Below are 21,588 nucleotides of genomic sequence, written 5' to 3'. Positions count from 1 at the left end.
TTTCGGTTTTTCAAGACAGGGTTTCTCTGTATAGCCCTGAATGTCCTGGAACTCACTCTGTAGACCAGGCTGGCCTCGAACTCAGAAATCCACTCTGCCTCCAAGTGCTAGGATTAAAGGCATGTGTCACCACTGCTCGGCTGTATTTCTTTCCTTACATGTGGGAAGTTCTGAGTCCTTAGATGTGCATCTATGACATGAAGTTATCTCAGAAGCCAGGAAAGCAGAAAGGGAACTTCGGGGAGAGAGTAGAAGGTACCCTGGTAGTAGGAATATAGCAGGAAGCCGGGGCTATGAAGGTAGAAAGGGAGACAATGGGGAAAGAGTTTAACTGGGGATGAGGAAGGAGAGCGCGAGAGCGATAAATCATATGAAAGATGTTTGAAAATTCCATTGTGATGCTTATCAGTATATAGCTAGGAGTAGAACAGAAAGAAGTCCTGATTTATTTTACTAAGTGCCTAGCAGTAGTGATTTGTGGATGACTGCAGATGAGTGTCTGTGTTAGGTAAACTGTAGATAGAAAGATGTCTACTGTAAAATTCATATCTTTGTTTTTAAGAGCTTAATGAGTTTCCATTGTGTTGATACACCACATTTTCTTTATCCATTTTTCAGTTGAGGGACTTCTATCTTGTTCCTGGCTATTATGAATAAAGCTGCTATGAACACAGTTGAGCAAGTATCCCTGTGGTATAATAGGGCATCTTTTGGGAATATGCCCAGGAGTGGTATAGCTGGGTCTTGAGAAAACACCAAGTTGATTTCCAGAGTGGTTGTACCAGTTTGCAATCCTACCACCAGCAATGGGGGAGTTCCCCTTGCTCCACATCCTCATCAGGATGTGTTATCAGTTGAGGTTTTGATCTTAGCCATTCTGACAGGTATAAGATGGAATCTCAGAGTCATTTTGATTTGCATTTCCTTGATAACTAATGTCTTTATAACCACTCCCTTAAGTGTTTCTTCACTGTTCAGAATTCCTCCATTGAGAACTCTGTTTAGCTCTGTACCCCATTTTTTAAATTGACAACAGATTCAAGTCATCTGGACCCTTGGAGGCTCTCAGAGACTGAACCATCAACCAAAGAGCATACTTGGGCTGGTCCTAGCACCTCCCTCCGGCACATATGTAGCTGATGTACAGCTATGGTCTTCTTGTGTGTCCTGAACAACTAGAGCAGGGGGCTACCCCTAAAGCTGTTACCTGTCAGAGGAATCTGTTCTAACATGGCTGTCCTAACTGGCATCAGTTGGAGAAGAAGCGACTAGCCCTGCAGAGACTTGATGTGCCAGGGGCGCTTCACTCTCTCAGAGGAGAAGGGAGGGGTGGGAGAGGAACTGTGGAACTGTGGGAGGGGAACCAGTGATCAGTATGTAAAGTAAATAAGAAAGAGACAAAAAGAGAGTGAGAGAGAGAGAGACAGAGACAGAGAGAGAGACAGAGAGAGACAGAGACAGAGAGAGACAGAGAGAGACAGAGACAGAGAGAGACAGAGAGAGACAGAGAGAGAGAGAGAGAGAGAGAGAGAGAGAGAGAGAGAGAGAGAGAGAGAGAGAGAGAGAGAGAATACACAGCCCTAAAAAGCAGTCCTGCAGGGGAGGCATAATTCCCAAGAGCCTAAGAGCCAAATATCATAAAGCAAACAGTGAACAGAGTGGAAGCCAAGCAGAGCTATTATAGACGGCCTGTGGGATCCACACAGGATAAAAGGGTCATACACTCCGTATCCTAATGGGAGGTGGGTCATGAAGCTACACAGCAATACCAATTAACTCTGCTTTAGTTTCGCAGCCTGGAAGGTTTGGATACTGGACTCTGAGGCAGGAACACTTCTTTGCACACCCCTCCCTTCTTAGTCCCCAAGAAAGACGGGGATACATGTGGTTGAGGTGGGACATGGGTCTTCTCAATACTTTGTCACCCTTTTCAGAAATGATATATTGAACACCTTGGGCAACTTAGCTGCTGTGTAGGAAATGGTTCTGCTTCACGATGACGGGACAAGGATGTTGTCAGGAATCTGGCTCACCTTGACTTTTTATCAGCCTCGTAAGCATGATGCTCAGTACCCCCCCTTCCAATTCTAACTGTGCTGGCAGCTAAATGAGAGGGCACACACCAACTTCTGTTGATCCCACAGCCAAAAAACAAATAACACCTTCAATTTCACATTGTGGGAAAATAATGGGGTTCTCTGTAATGGTCCTACTTGTCCAAAGACACCCACCTCTTTATTCTCTGTAGTCTATTTATTAGCTCAGCACTAGGACAAAATTCCAGAGTATCAAATTGAGTACCTCAGATGCAGGTACCTCCTTCCTTTTACAGACTTATTCCAAGAGTCATATTTATATAGTAAATAAAATCTATATTTATTTATATACTATTTACATAGTAAATAAAATCTAACTATATGGGTAAAATTTTATGGGTAATTACATATGGATAATGCACATATACATTTAAATTATGCTATAGCTACAGCACAGGGTCAGAGAAAAATGAGGCTACTGACGTCTCTGTCCAGAACTCTTCCGGTACTGTTCAGGAAAAGCATCTGTTTAACGGGGTCCAGCAACACCCAGTAGTCCACGTTGTCCTTTAAAGAGAGCTCTATGGTGGGATCTGGTCCTCCAGCAGTCCCCTTAATCAACATGTTGTCCACGAGGATGGTACCTGCAAACCAAACACAGCTATGTGTAACCATGCACTAGCCAAATGCATTCTTTTATTTATTGTTAATTATTCCACTTGTTTACATCTCAGATGATATCCCACTTCATTCTTTAGCGAGGATTATACCCTTAAACCCAACTGGATGAAACACCTGACAAGTCAGATCACATTCAATAATGTACTGAGCATCAAAAAGTATTTTTCTTGTCCCCCACAAAGCCACAAATATCTATCTTTATTGTTCTATTTGTCAGTGGTATTTTGGGAAGACGCAGGGCTAGAGAGCCTTGAAAAACACCACCCTGTCTCTCTTTAGCAGCACTGAATCTATCCACCACTTCTCTCAGGATTTACTATTGAATTTTTTTTATCCTGAACAAAAGGAAACAACTGTAACAGCAGAACAGGATACCAAATCTACTCACTGAGACTTCTGATATGAAAAGAGGGATCTTGAAAATGAAAGAGAGGAGGGAGGGGGTTGAGTAAAGAGGCAGCAAGATTCCCCACAGTGGGAAGTGCATCCTGTTCTCGCATGTCAGAGTAAGTTCATAAAAGACAAATCTTAATGCTACCACAGAGACACTCAGCAGTAGCTACTCATCCCTAAGACATGGGGCACTTAACTGGACCGACAAACTAGTCAGATTTTACATTTTAATGCTTGCTTGTTTCTCTCTCTCTCTCTCTCTCTCTCTCTCTCTCTCTCTCTCTCTCTTGCTTATTCTTGCTCTCTCTGTCTCCCTCTGTCTCTCTCTGTCTCCCTCTGTCTCTCTCTGTCTCCCTCCTTTTCTCCCTTCCTCCCTCCCTCCATGCCTCTCTATCTTTTTTCCTGTCTCCTCACTCACTCTCCTCTTCCTCCTCTTTCTCCTCCTCTTCCTCCTCCTTCTCTTCTTCCTCCTTCTAGTAGTTCCTGAGCATGTCTCTAACATTTCTTCTCTGCAAAATATTCCATGTATTTTGTGAGTTGCAAGTGAACAGCAGTGATGCAAATCAAACTTATTTTTCTCTACATAGTAACTATCTTCCTATCAATAGAGGGGAGATAGCAACTTAGTGTAGTTTCTTTCTACTACATCATTCTGAATAAACAGTGTAGACAAGAAACATAACTATGGAAATAAAGACAAGCTCTTCTAAACGCTAGAAGAAAACAGAAATATTTAGATAACTTCTTGCCTTAAGACAGGAAGCAGATCATAGAAAATCTACAAATATGAAACTAGGCTTAAAAAAATAAAATGTCAAATTTATCTATCATATTTTTGTAAGGCAGGAAATTGTCCTAAATCTTGTACCATTACACTGCTAGAAAAAAAAAATTGCATCATTATTTGATTTCCCCCTGTACCTTAATAATGTTAAGGTAGGATTTACAATATTTTCCTAACAATATTCTATTGATATGTTCTAACTGCCTAGGACATTCTGAAAGGAACTATTTTTCTTTGGAAGCAAACCTGTTATATTAATGCTCATATTCTTCACACACTCCTGAATTCTAGATAATATCTTCTTTTTCTGTCTTCTGTAGAATGATGAAAATTACTGGACAGGAATTTCTATCCTTAAAACCATATGTTTATCTCTGAAACACAATTGTGCTTTTGTATCAGCACACTGGCAAGAGCAGAAATAACCCCAATAGAAGCTCTCCTCTAGTTAAGGTTGTAGTGATGTCAGCACAGAGAATTTCAGCCTTGAGTACCATAGTGTGTGCTCCTGCTTGAAAAAGTATGTGCTGAGCTATGAGACAAAATCCTGAGGACAGAATTGCATTCTTTTCTATTTGTTTTTATTCTTGCTGTATCAGGGCTGGGCCATGACTTTTGTTGTTGTTAACTTCTTCTTCTTTTTTTTTTTTTTAAAATACATAGTGATGTTCTTTTCTTTTATTGAAAATAGATTTTTTTCATACAATATATTGTGAATACAGTTCCCCACTCCCCAACTCCTCCCAGACCCTCCCCACTTCTTGTCTCATTCAAACTCATGACCTTTCATTCTCTTTCCTTAGAAAACAAGCAAGCATCTGAAAAATAAAATGAAATTAAATAAAACAAACTTTAACAGAATTAATACAATGGAAAGAAAAAAAAGCCAAACATAAAGCACACACAAAAAACCCCCCACATATAAACAAAGAGATACACATGTTCACACACACAGGAACCCCATGGAAACACAAACTAGAAACCATAATATATATTCCAATGACCTATAAGTTAAATAACAACAACAACAACAACAACAATAATAATGCCCTTTCAAAGCATTATGAAACAAAGAACCTTCAAAAATGGCATTGAGTTCATTTTGTGTTGGCCATGGGTCCTGCTTTTAAGAGTGTTTTGTATAACCAGTGAGACCCCACTGAAGAAGACTATTTTTTCCTTTGCAGGTAGTTATCACTTAGGGACAGTTTCTAGGTTAGGGATGGGTTAGTTTGTCTCCACATCCCCTTTCATCACTACAACCCCATTAGACTCAGAACCATGAAAGCTCTGTACATGATGCACAGTCCCCACGAGTTCATATGTGCAATAAGCTCTGCTGTATCTAGGTCTTATTTCCTTAGTGTCTTCTATCTTTTACTTATACTCTTATACTCTCTCTTCTTCTTCTGAAGTGTCTACTGAGCCCTGAGGGGAGTGCTTTGATAGAGACATCCCATTTTGGATAGAGTGTTCCAAGGTCTAGCACTCTCTGCACGTTGCCCAGATGAGGGGGCTCTGTAGTTATTCCCATCTACTACAGAAAGAAGCTTATCAGATGATGGCTGGGTGAGTATAGAAGACTTTTGTTAGGAGTCATTTAACTGCTATGCTACTTTAGCAAAACTATAGTATTTGGTTTTTTCTCTAGGTCCCTGGAATATCTGGTCTCAGGTTCATTGCTACCCAAGAGGTATTAAGGTATGATCTCCATTTCATGGCATGGGAATTAAATCCAATAAGATATAGGTTGTTTAGTACCATAGACTTTGTGCTGCTGTTTTACCACTCTAACTTGCAGGCAGGTCTCTATTGTAGAAAAACAAGTTTGTAGCTGGGTTGGTGGTTACCTTTCTCCTATGGTAGCATAAAGAGTACCTTCCTGTACAATGAGTACTAGTCTGTAGGGGTTGAGGCTCTAGGTAGACACCAGATTAACTTCTCCCTTTTCAGTAGAATCATAGAGGTTTTGTTTTCAGTATCAAGGTCTCACCATCTGTTTGTGGAGAGAAACCAATGGGCTTGGCAATCGCTTGGATTGCTGGGGACTCCGATGAAGCACCTTTGACCAAGAACTCAAGGGATATAACTCACTTCAGAACTGGAGGCTTCATTTGGTGACAAGAGTTGTTCACTTGGGACTTCGTCTACCCTTTTTACTCCAGTATTCCATTTAGATCATATTCAATTCTGTCTATAGTTTAGGAAGGTTCTATTGTTTTAGTTTTCCATAGAACCCATAAAATGCCTCTTAGTTTTACCTGTTCCTCCCCATATTCATCCCCTTATTCCACTCTGGGTTATAAATATTACCTACTACGTACTTCTTTCTAAGCACCCTAGGCTGTCCCACTAATATATGCTGGTTTATACTGTTATGGATACCTCAAAAACTTATATAAATTAAATTTAGAATATGAAAACTTTTAGTGAATAAATAACTTTTTCTTGCTATTACTCTATGTTTTTAATTTTTAGGGCAGCATCTTACTCTTTACCCTAGAATGGCCCCAACTCATGATTTACTTATTTCAGTTTCCTCCATTTTGGGGTTGCAGGTATGTATCACTGCATGAAGTTCAGAAATAACTTGGAATACGCCTCTTCTCCATTCTCAGGTGTGCTAGATTTTAGCATGTTACCAGCAGTAGGTGTTGTCGTGTCAACAATGTCCACTCTACCTGCACTAAGCTGAAGCTCAAGAAAGTTTCATTTTCTGTTACCTAGGCTGTGCAAACATAGCTACATTTCTTTGTAACTGGAAAACACTCACTCAGAGCCCATCAAAACATAAATCCCCTCGACAGCAACTTATGAACCGATACAACATCTTCATTATACCAGCCTCCTTCTGCTCTATACCTGGTCTCAAAAAAAAGGAAGTCTTGTCAAGAACAGAATCCTGTCTCCTATCAAGAAAGTGGCTCAAGGATAAGGGCTTTGGTTATTTGTATGTTGCTAACTCTATTTGAAAGTAAAAGTGAGATAATTGTCACAGAAGTCTGACAAACCATGTTCCCATTCATGTCTTAAAGCAAAGGCTAACCTCAAGTATCCTAACTTGTCAAGACTTGAAACAGACTCAAAAGGTCTGAATTGGAAGTTACAGGGCAGGAGGGGATGCTCAGACTACAAAATAATATAAAAGACTGGTGCCTTGGGTCGTCTGTTTTCCTCCACTTCAGTCCCACTAGTAAGCAACCAACCCAGATTTGTGGTTAACATAGAGTGACCACTTCCTTACCTCAAATATTTGTGAGTTCTTTCATCAAATTTTAAATTATATTTGATGGCAGGAAAATGTTTTCAATAAACTTATACGTTATGTTTTTATGGGATATTTTTAGTCTTCACTAGAGTATTTGTCTAAACTAAGAACTACACATACCTTGTCCCATCTGCACTCCATCTTCCAATCTACACTTCTACCTGTAATCCCTGATCTGTACTCCATTCCCTGGGCCACATCTCTGCTTGCATCCCTGGAGTTCTGCTGCTACCCAGGATAATCAGGTGAAATACCCATGCCCCAGTCTCCTGCCTGCTTAGTCTCCTGGTAAGCACAGCAGCTGTGAGGTCTTCTCTGTCCCTTCTATGCTCTAACTTCTGGTCCACACATCTACCTGCACTCTCAGAGCCCTGCAGCCATCAGGGAGCACAAAATCTACCCACATCCCTGGAGGCTTGCTGCTACCTGGGACAAGTAGCTCTACTTTCAATCCCAGAGGCCTGCTAACACCAGTGGCTACCAAATATGCCTCCATCTCTGGAGGCCTGTTGCCACCTGGGACAACCAGTTCTATCTGAAATCTCAGAGGCCCTCTGTCATCAGGGACTACCACCTCAACCTGTAGTCCCAGAGGCCTGTTGTTATCAGGGACTACTAAGCCAGCCAACACCAGATGGCTAAAGGCAAACATAGGCTCCGGAGAGTCAAGTAACCCTGCTAAAAATGGGGTACTGAGCTAAAGAGAGAAATCTCAACTGAGGAATATTGAATGGCCAAGAAGCACCCAAAGAAATGTTCAACATCCTTAGTCATCAGGAAAATGCAAATCAAAACAACCCTGAGATTCCACCTCACATCAGTCAGAAAAGCTAAGATCAAAAACTCAGGTGACAGAAGAGGCTGGTGAGAAGGTGGAGAAAGAGGGACACTCCTCCATTTTTTTGGTGGGATTGCAAGCTGGTACAACCACTCTGGAAATCAGTCTGGTGGTTCCTCAGAAACTTGGACATAGTACTACCAGAGGACCTAACTATACCACTCCTGGGCATATACCTAAAGATGCTCCAACATATATCAAGAACACATGCTCTACTATATTCAAAGCAGCCTTATTAATAATAGCCAGAAGCTGGAAAGAACCCAGATGTCCTTCAACAATGGACAGGATACCAAATCAGAAACTAAACAGAGAAATAAAGAAACTAACATGTTATGAATCAAATGCACCTAACAGATATATTTATATTATACTTCACCCGAACATGAAAGAATAAAATTTCTTCTCAGCTACTCATGGACCCTTCTCCAAAACTGACTGTATACTCAGTCACAAAGTAAGCCTCAACAGATACAAGGTGATTGAAATAACTCTTTGCATCTTATCAGATCTTCATGAATTAAAAGCTAGACCTCAACAATACAGAAACAACTGAAAACCTACAAACTCATGGAAACAGAACAATATTCTACTCAGTGAACACTGTATCAAGGAAGAAATAAAGAAATTAAAGACTTTCTAGTATTCAAAGAAATGAGGGCACAACAAATACAAACGAATGAGACACAATGAAAGCAGTGCTGAGAGGAAAGTTCATAGAACTTAGTGCCCCCATAAAGAAATTTGGAAAGATCTCATACTAGCAACTTAACAGCACAACTGAAAAATTTGGTACAAAATGAAGTAAATGCATAGAAGAGTACACAGCAGGAAATAATCAAAATCAGGGTTGAAATCAATACTAGAAACAAAGAGAACAATGCAAAGAATAAATGAAACCAGGAACTGGTTCTTTGAGAAAAATCAACAATCTAGACAAACCTTTAGCCAAACTAACTAAAAGACACAGAGAGAATATCCAAATTAACAAAATCAGAAATAGAATGGAAACAACAACAAACACAGAGGAAATTCAAAGAATCATTAGGTCTTATTTCAGTAGCCTCTTCCCTGCCAAATTGGAAAATATAAATGAAATGGACAATTTTCTGGATAGATTCTACATCCCAAAGTTTAATCAAGATTAGGTAAACCATCTAAACAAACCAATAACTCCTAAGGAAATAGACTTAGTCATTAAAGGTCTCCAAACCAAAACTAACAAAGCCCAGGACCAGATGGCTTTAGTGCAGAATTCTACCAGACTTTCAAAGAAGAACTAATACCAATACTCCTCAAACTATTCCACAAAACAGGAACAGAAAGAACATTGCCAAACTTATTCAATGAGGCCACAGTCACCCTAAGACCTAAGCCACACAAAGACTCAAGAAAGATAGAGAATTTCAGACTGATTTCCTTTATGAACACTATGAAAAAAATAATAAAACATTCGCAAATCAAATCTAAGAACACATCAAAGATATTATCCAACATGATCAAGTAGGCTTCATCCCTGGCATGCAAGGGTGCTTCAATATGTGAAACTCCATCAATGCAATTCACCATATAAACAAACTGAAAGGAAAAAAAAAACCTGCATGATCATTTCATTAGATACTGAAAAAGGCTTTGATAAAAATCCAACATTTCTTTGTATTAAAAGTCCAGGAGAGATCAGGGGACCAAGGCATGTACCTTGTATATTAAAGACAATATATAATGAGCCAGTAGCCAACATAAAATTAAATGGACAGAAAATTAAAGCAATTACACTAAAAACAGGGACATGGCAAGGCTGTACACTCTCTCCACCCTCCCCCTCCCACCATATTTCTTCCATGTAGCACTTGAAGTTCTACACAGATCAGTAAGACAACTAAAGAAGATCAAAAGGATACCAACAGGAAAGAAGTCAAAGAATTGCTATTCGAAGCTTAAATGATAGTATGTAAAAGTGACCCAAAATTCTACCAGAGGACTCATACAGATGATAAATACCTTCAGCAAAGTGGCTGGATCAATCAATCAATCAATCAATCAATCCACCTCCTGTATACAAACAATAAATGGGCTGAGCAAGAAATCAGGGGAACAAGACCCTTCACAACAGCCACAACTTTCCGAACAGTGCAGCAATAACTCAGGCACTAAGATCAACAATTAATAAATGGGACTTCATGAAACTGAAAATCTTCTGGAAGGGAAAGGACAGCATCAACAAGACAAAATCTCAGCCTACAGAATGGGAAATATGTTCACCAATCCTACATCAACAGAGGGCTAATGTCCAAGTTATATACAGAACTCAAGGGGTTAGACACCAAAAAATTAAATAAACTAAAAAACGGGGTACAAATCTAAACAGAATTTTCACAGAAGAATCTCTAATGGCTGACAAACACTTAAAGAAATGTTCAACATCTTTAGTCGTTGAGGAAATTTGAATCAAAACAACTGTGAGATTTTTTTCTTTTTCTTTTCTTTTCTTTACTTTTATTTATTTATTTATTTATTTATTTATTTATTTATTTATTTATTTATTTATTGAGACAGGGTTCCTCTGTGTAGCCCTGGCTATCCTGGAACTCACTCTGTAGACCAAGCTGGCCTTGAACTCAAAGATCCACCTGCCTCTGCCTCCCAAGTGCTGGGATTAAAGGCATGTGCCACCACTGCCCAGCAACTTTGAGATTTTTACTTTATATGCATAAGAATGGCTAAGATGTAAATCTTGAGAGACAGCATAGTCTGGAGAGGATGTACAGCAAGGGAACTCTCTCCTCCATTGCTTGTGGAAGTGCAAACTTGTACAATCATTCTGGAATTCAATTTGGCATTTTTTCAGAAAATTGGGACCAGTTCTACCTCAAAACCCAACTATACCACTGCTGGGCATAATACCCAAAAGATGTCCCACAATATCACAAGGACATTTGCTTCACCATGTTCATGGCAGCTTTATTTGTAATACTTAGAAACTGAAAAAAACCAGATGTCCCTCAATCAAAGAATGGATAAATAAAATGTGGTTCACTCTGGAAATCAATTTGGTAGTTTCTCAGAAAACTGGGAATATTTCTACCTCAAGACCCAGCTATACCACTGTTGAGCCCTATTTGGCCCTGGTTTGGGCCTTGAGGACAAACCCGAACCTGGCTCGAGTTTTGTAAACTGTCTCAGTCACTTCCTTACTGAAGTGACTCCGCACAACCTGATTAAGCCTGCTTTTGCCTAGCTCCTGCTGACTTAGAGTAACATTGTTGGCTCTTCAGTCACCCCATTACCCTTCATCAGCTTTTGCCTCCCCCTATGTCATCTCACCTCAGCAGAAAACTCCACCTCCTTTCTCAGCCCTTTATAAAGAAAAGATCGATACAATAAAATGAGTTCCTGCTTTGACAAACACCTGGCTCTGGGTGGTTATTCAACACTAATCATTCTGCTCATCCCCGAAAGGCTCGGCTGGACCAGGTTCTTTCTCTCTCTCTCTCTCTCTCCTGGTTCTGCCAGCAGAGCCCTGCATACCACTCCTGGCCATGTACCCAAACGATGCTCTACCATCCCACAAGGAAACTTGCTCATCTATGTTCTTAGCAGCAAGAAATTGCAAACAACTTAAATGTCCCTCAACTGAAGAGTGGATAAAGAAAATTTGGTTCATTATACAATGGAATACTACTCAGCTATTAGAAACAAGGACATCATAAATTTTGCAGGGGCTTGGATGGAAACAGAAAATATTATCCAGAATAAGGAAATTGACAGTGGATGTGTGTATGGGGGTAATCTTTAGGACATGCCATAGACCTTGAATAGGGGAGACCCCGCAGGGGTCTGTGGGAGCAACTCTGGCTGAAACTCCTAGCAGTGGGGATATAGATCCTGAAGTGACAACTTCCTGTAGCTACCTGGACTCCCAGTAGAAGGATAAGCTTAGCAAATCCACCCACAAAACCTTTGACCCCAAATGTGTCTTGCCCACAAGGTGTGCAGGGACAAAGATAGATCAGAAATGGAGGGAATGGCTAACCAATGACTACCCCAAGTTGAAACCCACCCCATAGGCAAGAACTAATCCCTGACACTATTACTGATACTCTCTTATGCATGCAGACAGGAGCCTAGCACAACTGTCCTCTGAAAGGTTCCACATAGAAGCTGACCGAAACTGATTCAGAGAACTACAGCCAAACATTAGATGGAACTTAGGGATTCTTATGGAATAGTTGGGGTAAGGATTGGGGGACCAAGAGAAGATAGGAACCCCATAGAAAGACCAACTGAGTCAACTAAACTGGACGCATGAGGGCTCCCAGAGACTGAACTACCAACCAAAGAGTGTACATGGGCTGGACCTAGGCCCCCTGCACATATGTAGTAGACAAGCAGCTTGGTTTTCTTATGGGTTCCCCCCAAATGGGAGTAGGATCTGTCTCTGAATCTGTGCTTTGCCTGCTTATGGATCTTATTCCTCTAACTGGATAGCCTTGTCTGGCCTCAGTGGGAGAGGATGCGCCTAGTTCTGCAGTGACTTAATATGACAGAATGGTTTGATACCCAGGGGGTCCTCCCACTTCATAGGGGGAAGTAGAGGAAGGGATGAAGGGAGGGCTATGTGACAAAGGGGGGGTCTAGGAGGAGAGTGGGTTCCTGCTATCAGGTTATAAAGTAAATAAATAAACTAATGGAAGAATTATAATACACTTAATATACATGCATACATGCAGTATGGAAACAGTGTATTTGAGAGTATGGCTCACATCCAGATATCTTCTGTTTCTTTGTAAAATGATTTTATTTTCTTAAGTAGATGGGTTATACCACAAATGGGTCACTGTCTAAAAATACTGAGGAAGCCTCAGGTTGGAGGGGAGGACCTTTGAATTTCTAATGAATCAAATTTTATGAAGCTTAAAAAGTATATTGTACACAGAGTAGGAATAATAGATTGATTTAGATCATTCCTGTCTCTTCTCTCTTCTCTCTCTCTCTCTCTCTCTCTCTCTCTCTCTCTCTCTCTCTCTCTCTCTCCCAGATGCTTCCCAGATGATGTCGTGATCAATTAATTACCTATAGATGTTCAAACACTATTCTTTTAGTTTGCTTTCTCTTGCATGTTAGTCTATAGGGACAAACAAAAATAAAGAAACTAGAAATAGATTCTAAGATCAAAGACTAAAATAAAACTTTACATAGATCTTTTGTCCTGTGTCTTCCTAGGATGCTCACAGAAGCAGTCTCTCATCTGATGTCCTTCATTCTTAGTTCAGAGGCAAGTTCGATAGGTCAGTTAGGCTTATGCATTTACCATATCTAGATAAGATGCTGTCTTGTGGAAGGAATTATACCTGTTTCTAGCAACTTCATAAATAAGTTTTATACAATTTTTAGTCAAATTGTGATTTAAGTATTAGGAGGCTATTAGCAACTTGTCATTCTTTTTAAGGATGAATAATTGTGCCTGCCAGTTAAAAAAGTAACTAGATGAAAACTCATATATAAAACTATGATTTTTTTTTTGCAAATTTAAATTATGTACATGTCGCAAAAGAGTAAAAATCACGACACAATGGAATCCTTCACTAAAAATGTACACATTTCTTAGGGATAATAACTTTTATTTACTCATTTTAATTTTAAGATATTTAATAGTAACGAGTTGAAGTAGAGAATTCAGGTTTCTTTGGAGACTCATTTGTATCATGTGAGGTTTGTCTGGACACTGTCTTATGAGAGGATGTTTTTGCTGAAGCAGACCTGTAGGTGGATGTTTTGGGAGGAGCAGACACATGGTGTTTCTGTGGAAGCAGCCCAGCCCGGTAAAGGGCACGTGATGTTTTGTTACAGCAAGTGCTTGAGGTTAAGAAAAGATGTATGTATAACGTGATGGGCAGTGGACAATGCTGTCATGCTGTGTGATATCGGTGGTGTGTATACCTTGTCGTTCTTTGCTGGCCATTGCTTGTCATGACTTCATAGAGAGAAATGCACCCAAGAACTTCTGGTGGTGCTCTGGTGGCTTCTCGGTGCTTCCACGGACTCAGGCATATTGGCAGAGCCTCATGGTTTCTTTCTGGGTTGGCCTGCCATTGTTGATTCGTGAATGGTGTTTGCAAGTGGATTGAGCTGCTGCTGCTGATTTATATGAAATGAACTGCTGATACCCTGCCAATACAGATCGGACTTAATCCAAAGAACTATTTCTAAACAGGTCCACATCCTCCTTTGCTCTCTTAACATTTCCTTTCTTCTATCTCTGGTGGGTGGTGGGCTAGAAAGGAGGTGAAAGCCTGTAAGAATCCTTAATAAAAGTATGTTTTGAAAACTCTAAGTTTATAAATGTGTCAAGCATTTTGTAAACTTTCATGTATAAAACTTTAGAAATAGTGAGTTTTTTTTTTCTCTCTTGAGCTTTTTCTTTTAGGAATTAACATTTACCTTGATATTTAATCAGCAGATATATCTAACTTAGTTGTAAATAAAGGATTAAGTAAATATATATACAGAATGCATTTTCATGTAAAAGTTATGCATCCTTGATAAAGTTTCATTTACCTAATGAGAAACTTAGTCATAAAAATCTAGGAAGCAGGGAGAAACAGCATACCTTCAAGTGTATGTGTGTGTGTGTGTGTATGTGTGTGTATGTGTGTGTGTATGTGTGTGTATCTGTATCTGTATATCTGTGTGCATCTCTATGTGTGTATATGTATGTATATCTCTGTGTATATGTGTGTCTGTGTGTATAGGTGTGTGTATATGTTGTGTGTGTATCTCTATGTGTGTATATGCATGTGTGTGTATATCTGGGTGTAGGTCTGTGTGTGTATATGTGTGCATGTGTGTGCATGCATGCTTGTGTGTGTGTGTGGGTGTGTTTTGCAGGATATTTGGTTGTAATGGGACACTTCAAGATTGTATTATTTACTGGGAAAAAAAATACTATGTTTTTAGTTATGGTGTGGTTCAACCCTAGGATTAGATAATTCAACTATAGATAATAGGAGGAGAAAGAAGCCATCTGACAGGAAGTGAATGGTAGGAAAAAAGGAGACAGTAAGAGTCAGGAGGTTGGTTTGAAAGACATATGAGAAGTAGAAGGGAAGGACCTTCAGTTTGGGGGGCTTTCGAGACATGGTGGAGAAGAACTCCCTGCTGATGAGCAAGGTCACTTGGGTGCTTTCTCTGCTTCTCTGACCTGGGCTTTCATTCAAGCTTCTGGGTCTAGAGTCTTTATTGGCAATATTGAACTACTGAAATTTTATTTAAAAAATGTGTGTGTGTGCATGTGTGTATATCTGTACATATGTACATATCTGTGTGAGTGTGTGTGTGTGTGTGTGTGTGTGTGTGTCTGTGTGTGTGTTAGGAGGGGGAGAGGGAGGAGGAAGGGAGGAGTGAGAAAGACAGAGAAGAAAAGATTGATGGAACCAGCCTTTCTGGTCCTAAATCTCTCTGTCCTAAGAGATGAAATCTAAGGTAACCCAACTAGGAAATAGAGATCTCACATCCCAGGCTTATTCTCCACCCTTTAGTCTTTCTCTTCTTTTATGTTGCTACTGCCTTAGACAAAAAAAATGAATGAATTCTTAAATATGAAAATCTTGGAACATAGGTTTCATATGTCTGGAAAAGTCTCTACAAAATTCTTAATAGAGAAATTCACTGTACATAACCCAAGCTTTATATCATTTTCTTGACAAAAGTTTAAATGACTAAAAGGAAAATGACTTTAAAATAAAATATTAAAGAGTATTAAGATGCAATCATTAATGGCCCAACCCTAGGGTCAATTTAACCCTATAAGCATGAGTATTGAAGATAGTTCAGACATTGAAATAAGCATGACAGTGAGGCAAAGGAACTTGGCCCATAGAGCTGAGTCCATAGAGTGACAGATCCGCTTCCTCTTGATGGGATAAAGCAAAGAGTGTGAAGCATAGAGCCAGTCCTATGTTCAGAGGAGCTGAACTGGACAATCACATCAGTACTTACTGGGAAGCCTGACTCTTGTTCTATGCATGTGTGGTGCCCTTAAGTGTGAGTAGAGCTTGTCATTTTCTTCTAACAGGAACAAAAGGTAGGGAAAGTGATGGGAAGATCTGTTTATATGGAGGCGTTTACAGGGGACATGTTATATGAACATTGAGTGATTGATTCATTGAGTTTCTCTCTTCCCCAGGTGCTTTTAATAGAGTAGTTTAATCACATTGGCATGCACCCAGGGCCAGGAGCTGTGTGTAGCTATTAGGAACTATAAGTTGCATGTAACTGATAGCAATCAAGTCACTGAAAACTATACGGCTATAACCACAAAGATTAAGTAGTGCCCAGTGATCTAAATAAACTTCGAAGAGAATGCTTCCTTAACATCGTGATCTTAATGCTTCCTTCATAAGAGCCCTAGAGAATTAGTGAAGGACCTGCCTCTGCTGGGTCTGAAGCCTGACCAAAAGCATCCATGGAATTATAGATCTTGGTCGTTTTAAGCCACCAAGTTATGAAAACCTCATTGTGTAGTAACAGATAATATAGGCTTGAAAGGCAAAGGTCTATGTTTAAAAGCCTGAGTCTAATCATAGTAGCTCTGTGTTTTTTTTGGAAAATTTCCCAGATTCTCATAATCTGCATATGGCCTATTATGATACATAAACAATGTGAACAGAGATACATTGCAGTAGTACTTTACATCTAATTGCTATGAGCACTGCATGGAAATTTAACCATATAAAGAAGTTATTCTTTTCCATTAAATTGTGAGTATCACGCATAATAATTTTTTTTTACACAGAGATGTGCTTATTTTACAACTGAGATAAAAGCATAAAATTTAGGCCGAAGGGATGAACCACCCATTAAAAATGCTCTGTAATTACAAAAGCAAAACCAAAACCATACAAGCAAACAAACAAACAAACAAAAGAAAACATAGTTCAAGAACCCAGAATCCATCTAGCAACTGGGGGTTCTTGCGTGCCTTCTACTCTAAGCCCAAGAGGACTAGAGACAGGAAGATCTCTATGGTTTGCTGGCTTCCAAGCTAGCCAACAAAACAAAACAACACAAAAACAAAAACAAAAAAACCCCAAAAACCCATTAACTCCAGGTTCTGTTAGAAACACTTTCTCAAAGAATGTGCACAGAGTGACAGAGGAGGACACCTGCTAATCTCTTGCCTTCCAGGTGCACACGAGCAAACACGTGTACATATACCCTCACAAAGAAACATGATAAAAGATAGATAAATAGATTTTGGTGATGATGATAGATAGATTGAAAGGTAGACACATGCATACATACACATACATACACACACACACACATATATATGTACATACATACATATATAATAATAGAGCTATTAGACAGTCATCGTGATAATAAATGTATATGAATGCCAACAGAAAAATGGCCACATCTATGCAAAAGACTAAACATAATCATGAAGCAGGAACAGCTTATTTTCAGTTACTGTTAAGAATGTGTCACAAGGCAATAGCTATTTCTTGCAGATCAGCAGGAAATGTTAACAAGCAAGCACGCAGTGGAGGCCATATTGCTGAGGTTAAATGAGGATAGGATTGTTTACTGGATCAAGCCAATTTGAGTAGGTGAGAAGGCATAAAGACCCACTGATCACCAACACCTCCAATTGCAGCTGTCAAAGTGAGAAAGTCTTACACCTTCTTCATGCTGCCGCAAGACTATCCTCTTCAGACCAGGGAATTGATGTAGTCTAAAATGAAACTACTAACATTTTTAAAACTGATGATTCTCCAGGGTCATAGAGAAGTGGAGGGAAACTGAGGAAAGGAGAGTGGAGGAAGCCAGGAGTCGAGGCAGGAAAGAGAGGAGGTTTGGCTCGTCATTTACACATTCCACACCTTACATTTCTTATTTTTTCTTTTGTTTCAAGCTATTTTATTCTTGAAGCTCACATTTATTTCTCTGAGACTGAGGTAAAGATTAAGGAGAGATTGGATCCTCAGGGGCCACACCCAGGATGCCCCTTTGCTGCCATCTAAACAGGTATCCTCCTGTGATATGGTTCTCATTCTCATGTTGCTCCATGTGCAGGCTTTATCAGGTTCCCAAGCGTAGAAAACAGTCAATTCATGCACAAATGACTTATTTGTCTTATCAATATAGAAAAAGACAATAGAAATGGTGGCAGATTGATCTGGTATGACCATAACTTTTAATGACTTTACTTCCTACCTATAGTTTTGAATTTCTGCTTGAACCCAAACTGTTTATATTGTAAACATCATGATAGGACACATTATAATCTCCTATTTCTCTGATAGTTTCACATTTAATGTATATGGTGGTATAGTGTTTTAAGTATTTAATATCATAGATTAATTTATATGAAAAAAAGCAATGCAATTTTCTAATACCTCTTGAAGAATTTTGAGTGACTGTAGCTCTAAAATTAAATCCATTTTCTCACCTCTAAATTCATTCAAAGAATCGATGAGAAGCAAATTCACAGGACTACACTAAATGACAATTAGAAAACATATTAAATAAAGAGGTTTTATTTCACAGGCATGTTACCTCCAGAAACCAATCATTGGAGAACTTATTAAATAACTATTATGTCTACATTTACTATTTGATTTCTAAGTATCCATGAATTATGAAAGCCAACTGCCATTTTTCTATCACAGTAACCATATTGAGAAAATAAATATGCAGAAGTTTGACCATTAAAGAGCTGATTATTATAGCTTAGCACAATAATAAAGACCAACAAACATTTAACTAGGTATCACAAAAGAAGCTGAAGAAGTCAAACGAACTGAATTCAGTGAATTTTCTAACTACAAATGAAATTAACTCTCTAAACCAATGTAAGTTTTCCATTTTAAAGATGAATGGCACTTTAAAAATCAAATTAAATATGGGAAGAATTCCCAGGTGCGAGTCTCTGGATTTTCCTTCCTTTAGTCTCTGCTCCATACTTTGTCTCTACAACTCCTTCCATGGGTATTTTGTTCCCCCTTCTAAGAAAGATCAAAGTATCCACATTTTTGTCTTTCTTCTTCTTGAGTTTCTTGTGGTTTGTGGATTGTATTTTGGGTATTCTGAGCTTCTGGGCTAATATCTACTTACCAGAGAGTGCATACCATATGTGTTCTTTTGTGATTGAGTTACCTCACTCAGGATGATATTCTGTAGATCCACCCATTTCCCTAAGAATTTCATAAATTCATTGTTTTTAATATCTGAGTAGTACTCCATTGTGTAGATATACCACATTTTCTGTACCATTCCTCTGTTGAGCGATATCTGGATTGTTTCCAGCTTCTGGCTATTATAAATAAGGCTGCTATGAACATAGTGAAGCACGTGTCCTTATCACATGTTGGAGTATCTTTTGGGTATATGCCCAGGAGTGGTATAGCTGCGCCTGGGAATTCTTCCCATATTCAGTCACCAAACCCAGGCACTATTGTGGATGCCAGCAAGTGCTGGCTGATAGGAGCCTGATACAGCTGTTTCCTGAGAGGCTCTGACAGTGTCCAACTAATACAGAAGTCGAGGCTCACAGCCATTCATTGGACTGAGCACAGGGTCCCCAATGAAGGAGCTAGAGAAAGGACCCAAGGAGCTGAAGGGGTTTATAGCCCCTTAGGAGAGGCAACAATATGAACTAACTAGTACCCTCAGAGCTCCCAGGGACTAAACCACCACCTAAGGGTACACATGGTGGGACTCATGGCTCCAGCTGCATATGTAGCAGAGGATGGCCTAGTCAGTCATCAATGGGAGGAGAGGCCTTTGGTCCTGTGAAGGTTCTATGTCCCAGTGTAGGGGAATGCCAGGGCCATGAAGTGGTAGAGGATGGGCTGGTGAGCAGGGGGAGGGGGGAGGGAATAGTTTTTTTTTTCTTTTTTCAGAAGGGAAACCGGGAAAGGGAATATCATTCAAAATGTAAATAAAGAAAATATCTAATAAAAAAATCAAATTAAAAATCACATTTCCTTTCTTTTAAGTATTTTTAAAAATATTTTTAGTTGGTCTTTTATTAAGCTCAAGACATGTAATTAACATCCAATTTGAAGTTCTGATGTGGGTTCAGAAAGCTTTATAGTTTTTATGATGCAAATTTTCACTTCATGCTTAACTCTGGCACAAGCTCTGGCTCATGGAGCAGTTTTCTTAATTTTCTGTTGAGATGATTCATTTTCAGTGTAGAGACAGTAACTGATTTTGTATTGTCTTGATTTTGTAATAGACTTTGCTCAATTATTTCTTTGCTCTAACAGAGTGAGTATTTAATCAAGATTTTTCACCCAATAGTATATTTTAGAAAGGAAGTTTGTTCAAATCTATATAATATCAACAGTGATATTTAACACTAATCCAATATTATTGAAAACACCACCAGAAAGCAATTGACTAATTTCTATAAATATATTACTACCAGTATAAATGAAGCAGTAATCGCTAGAATATTTTTGCTACTCCTAACATTCAACAATAAAAAGATTTGATTAAAATATGTATAAAGGATATGAATAGAAGATTCATAACAGACCAGAAAATACCATGAAAAACTCCTCAACTTCATAGTCATAAGAGAAAAATCAACAACTGATTCACAGTTTCAAAGGTTTAGTCTATTATCCTCATGGTGGGAAGCATGGTGGCAGACATGGTGCTGGAGAAGGAACTAATAGTTCTCCATCCAGATCAGCAGGCAGCAGGGAGTGAATGTCATATTAGACCTGGCATAAGCATTTGAAACCTCAAAGCCCATTCTCTAGTGAAGTGGAAACTGGATTCTTTGGAAAGTCAGTTATACCAAATGATATTTTGTTGTGGCAGACTCGTGAAAGAATGCTTTCCTGAAGTAGATACAGATGAATGGATGTTTTGATATAGCATATACGTGAAAGGACTCACGATGAAGGAGTATAAATATGACCCTGCAGACAGTGGGAAAGAGCACTGAGCCTTGGTATGGTTTGCTCTGCCTCGCTATTCTTCACTAAGAACCTACATTGTATCGGTTCGCCTTTCAAAGCATTGTTGAGCTCAAGTTGTAGGCATGACACCAACGAGAGAAACTCGCCAAAGAACTGCTTGTGAGGTTCCTGTGACAGTTTGCTGCTTCTATGGCCTCGCCTCAGCACGTTGGCAAGCCTTTCAGATTTCTCAGGATTTAACTACAGCTGTTGGTTCGAGCCTGGTGTCTGCCTGCAGAAAGGACTAGACTGTAGCTGCTGATTCTTGTGTGGTGTGGTATATGCCTGCCTAGAGGACTGGTCTGCAGCTTCAGAGTTGTATGGGGTATTTGCTATAGAACTGAACTGCTGCCAAAGAGGATCAAGCTTGCCTCCAAAGAAGTATTGTTGAACAGGTACCGCCCTCATATCCTAATAACGTTTATCTTCCACTACCCCTGCTGGGTGGTGGGCTAGAGGAGAGGTTGAACCTTTATTAAATGTTGGTTGCAAGATATTTATGTGTATACCCTGGTGATATACTTTCTCCAGCAATGCCACACCTAAACTCTAACAAGGGTACACCTCCTCACCTTCTAATAGTGCCATTCACTGTTTTATTCAAGCCA

General features: G+C 39.4%; 1 protein-coding gene across 22 annotated transcripts in view; it reads right to left on the bottom strand.

Moving 5' to 3' along the window:
* The window catches only part of Pcdh15 (protocadherin related 15), a 1,206,525-nt gene that overhangs the window by 440,527 nt on the left and 744,410 nt on the right, over positions 1-21,588 (bottom strand). For all 22 annotated transcript variants that reach the window (XR_004112186.1, XM_031346915.1, XM_031346916.1 and 19 more), the window contains one exon: positions 2,520-2,680. Coding sequence is in view for 21 of the 22 variants with exons in the window: in XM_031346915.1 (XP_031202775.1) it covers positions 2,520-2,680 (161 nt within the window). In the remaining variant the exon portion in view is untranslated. The remainder of the gene's footprint in view (positions 1-2,519; positions 2,681-21,588) is intronic.

This window comes from Mastomys coucha, unplaced genomic scaffold (genome assembly GCF_008632895.1).
Source record: "Mastomys coucha isolate ucsf_1 unplaced genomic scaffold, UCSF_Mcou_1 pScaffold3, whole genome shotgun sequence".
Classification (NCBI taxonomy): Eukaryota; Metazoa; Chordata; class Mammalia; order Rodentia; family Muridae; genus Mastomys; species Mastomys coucha.
The sequence above is the reverse complement of the archived record's forward strand: the minus strand, read 5'-3'. Positions and strand labels throughout refer to the sequence as shown.